Source organism: Fragaria vesca, linkage group LG6 (genome assembly GCF_000184155.1).
Source record: "Fragaria vesca subsp. vesca linkage group LG6, FraVesHawaii_1.0, whole genome shotgun sequence".
NCBI lineage: Eukaryota > Viridiplantae > Streptophyta > Magnoliopsida > Rosales > Rosaceae > Fragaria > Fragaria vesca.
The window spans coordinates 11073592-11077522 of NC_020496.1; the positions used below are offsets into that span (position 1 = coordinate 11073592).

A 3931-nucleotide genomic window follows, 5' to 3' on the forward strand; every position below is an offset into this window, starting at 1 on the left:
GCAGTGAAGCAGGGATGAGACTATGAAACTAAAAGTTGTGTGCAGACTCAAGAAGATCATATGCACAATATAACAGCTAAAAGTGTTCATCCTGAGCTTCTCATAATAATTTTAACTGAGGTTTGGGATATTCACATATGGCCCAAGTCTTCAGACGTTTTAAATTCACCATTTTCTTTTGGACAACCATTACCATCATTTTCAGCACAAAGGAACAGTCGTTTCTTATATCACTAAAAGCTTATGCATGTAAAATGTATGAAGTGTTTTCTAACTTCACTACTTGAGAACAAAATCAACAATACAAAAGTAGCAGTGGTGTTCTATGCGAAGTAACAACAGAACACTATACAAAGTCAGATCCTAGAACTTGAATTTAGTATTTGAGAGCAGGCGTTGCATTCCTCTCATGCCTAAAATCATAACTTGTATATGACTTAAAGAGTAGGAAGAATGTTGATGCTTGGGGCGGGAAGGAAGTCATTAAGCGAAGAGTTAGAAGATTACGATTTATGAGCGCACATTTTGTCAAAACCCAAGTCCTCCTTCCGCTCAATCTTCTTTACCATGTGTTCTATGCCTACCCCTCCTGTTCAGAAACAAAATGCATGTAAGTAAAAATCTATATCTTGGTCTTGAAATGAAGTTAAGAAGAGAAAAAGCAAAAGTGATCCACATACCTAATGTGAGTGTACTCACAAATATTGTGAAAGCTAGAATGAAGATGATCAGAGATGCTCTTCCTAATGCTTTGATTACTTTCCCTATTACATGTTGTCCTATGATTGCAGAAACAGTAGCCACACCAGCAAAATAGAGAGCTGCAGAGAAATCGGAACCAAAGAAGTCGATATTACTTTGAAAACACAAAGCTGTATGAAAACTTTACTCAGTTTATTAACAGAATGTGAAGGCTTGGCTAGGAAAGTTACCATAAGGAACTGGAAATCGATTTAGGAGGTAGTATTCTACCACAGACATGGATGAAGAGAATGCCATGATAAATGTGGATGTGGCACTCGACACCTACATAAGTTCTTACCCAGTTACTTGGTGTAAATTTGAGCATCATACCCAAAAGTCCAAAACCAATCAGTAATAGGTTTTGTCAACAGAGACAGTACTATAGTAATATAGATAACTTAATCCTGCTTCTCATCAGTATTACATAATGGAAAAGGTACCTGAGGAGGGATCCCCATTTCCAAAAACAATGGACCCATAATAAACCCTCCACCAAGACCAAGCAGTCCACCAACTAATCCAGCTATTAGGCCACAGGAACAATAAGAAACAAGCTTGTACACACTCCACTTTTCACCTATTTCTGATCCCTTCGATGCAAGTATTCTCTTCCCCTGGGAAAGTTTAATTACCTCATATGAAGTTACTGCAACAGTCACAGGAATCTGATTGATACAAGACAGAGTTAAGAAAGGAATATATTAACACTTCAATAGTTTTCTCAGTAAGGTAGAAGATTGTTTCTTGTTACATGAAGCTATAAGAGTTACCTGTAAGAGATTTAGTGACCAGTATGCCACTGAACATTTTGTCACATAATTCTGTTCCAACAAGCAAGTAATTCCTATCAATTTGATTTCTTAATGCATAAAAGTTAAGAGTAATTTCAAATTAAAAGCTTGTAAGGAAAATGAACCACAGCAGTACTAATTGGGTAAAATAGACCTTAGCAATCTGCAACCCAAGAATTATGACCCACACAGTAGCAATAATTCCAAGTTGCTTCCAGCAAACATTTTCAAGAATAGAAACCTGTTGGAAGGGTCAAAGAAGTCACTCACTGAAATTATTGTAAAAGAAAAATTGAGCTGCAGAATTGTTACCTCTCTTCTTTTAACTTGCTTGGTTTGTGTTGGGTCATTGCTTTCACCACTTGGACTATGTCTGTCTTCAACGTCTGCGATGCTAACACCAAGTTAAGGAGCTTGTAAGAGGAAGATTGATAACCTCACCCTAACCCTATACCTAAACCTCTACGAGATATGTCTGAGTTATAGAATAGGTGACATAGATTTTCAACAATTAAGTGAAGAATGACTTGTAACCTCTCAACCCCTTACCTTTTGATTCCAAGCATTTGGAAGCATCCAGTAAAATCTAAAGTAGTGAGAAAAGGATCAGTATTAGATGGATTGAGTAATGCAGAAGTAGAATTTTCGATGAAGCTAATATTAATTTGGGAGGATCACCTTTTTGGTTTTAGTTTCTTTCTTCCATGTCTCTACGCCTTTGAAGAAAGACTTGGTCGATAAACCTAAATAGAAACACCAGATTGTTGTCCAAGTGTCAACGTGGAAGATTTCACAAGTTCAGGAAAGAGAAAAGTAGTGTTACGTACCTAAGAGAATGATAATTAGTAAGATGGTGATCATCCATTCAGCAAGAACAACATTCAGAGAAACTCCAATACTGATCCCCAGTACTAACATTGGTTGGAATAGAAGTGCTAGATCGTAATCGATGAGTGGCAACTCTAATGTAGGATGCCTTTTCCTTAGATTGTACAAGACAGTGGCAGCTGCTCCGCCGGTAATCATACCTAGGAAGTTATTCAGATATAAACATATTGTTAACGTTGTTCATCCTGTCCTGAAATAATTTGGAATCGATCGCAGACGCTATAATCTTTGCAGCAAACAAGAACAGTTATAAGCAGAAACATGCAATAACTAGACAATACTTACACTTTGATATTGCAGTTGATGATTTCTGGTCAAAGCCAATAATCAGAGTGAGCATTGGCACAAAAAAGCCACCCCCTCCAACACCTCCAACACTTCCGAATGCTGATCCAAGAAATCCAATTACTGTACCAACCATAATTTTCCAGCCAAATCTTATATCCTGAGACCAAAATCCAATTAGTACTAGACTTTCCCACCTAGGTATTAAAATGAAATGTTTGATAAGCAAATAATTGGATTCTCCAGATTTTAATTCTTATATCTATACTATTCAACAAATATTATGTGAAATTGGACTTACAGGCCAGACATGCTTATAGCCAGCAACTCCACTGGTCTGTGATTTTGAAACGTTGGTTAAGTAATTAGATTCGACCTCCTTCCCATGATTCTGACTAGAAGAAGTTTGTTGCTCTAAACTTTCTGAAACAGATGCCAAGGCTAGAACAAGACAATAACAAATCCCAACCTTTGCTATCAACCTCAGTCTGCACCAATTTGATGATCTGCTCCATGCCATCTGATACCTAAGACTTACTTCCACCAATTCCTCCTCAACCCCGAAATCGAAGTTTCACACACGCCTATCAAAAACTTAGGGTTGAAGACAAAACCATGTTCTTCGTTCTTTCTATAAAAGGTTCTGGAGAATGTAAAAAGTAGTGCGAGTGGAATAATATCTACGCTTAATGAATCAACAGTCATGCATGTTATAGCTTCCTTGGGAATGCAGCATCCAGCTAGAATGTACTTTAGCTAATTGTCACTATCATATGAAACAGTGTGTCTTTAGAATTTCATTTGTAAACTGTACCAAAGGTGCGGTACTTTCTCAGTTCTCACTACGTCAAAAGTTGAAACAGAACGGGAGCCCATCCCCAGCCAGGACGACTAGTCTCTCTCAAATACCATAGTCAAGAACACAAAAATCTATGTTCAGATGCAATATCTTCATAGTAGTTGCATACAAAAACTGCATTTATATGTTGTCATCTATATATGTTACAAAGAAAGATAGGTTGAGCTGAGTTGAACAAAAGAATGAATAACATGAGCCTTACTATTCAAGAGAGTTGAAACCAAGTCATGAAATCTGTCTGACAAATTTAGCCAAGACAAAATCTTGAAATTCTTTGTGTTGGAAGCCCTTTACTATTGTTTAGAACCAAATAGCCATGGCCAATATATGGAATGCCCTCCTAATATTTACTGAAAACCCTCTA

General features: G+C 37.2%; 1 protein-coding gene across 1 annotated transcript; it reads right to left on the bottom strand.

Moving 5' to 3' along the window:
• Positions 1–251: 251 nt before the first annotated feature.
• Positions 252–3358, bottom strand: LOC101293605. The gene is made up of 12 exons (XM_004302857.1): positions 3010–3358; positions 2709–2868; positions 2363–2563; positions 2214–2278; positions 2085–2121; positions 1848–1921; positions 1690–1776; positions 1515–1565; positions 1185–1409; positions 933–1026; positions 681–821; positions 252–589 (listed from the first exon to the last, which is right to left on the bottom strand). Exons 1-12 carry the CDS (start codon positions 3226–3228, stop codon positions 504–506), a joined length of 1440 nt encoding a protein of 479 aa, XP_004302905.1. The 5' UTR covers positions 3229–3358; the 3' UTR covers positions 252–503.
• Positions 3359–3931: the final 573 nt, after the last annotated feature.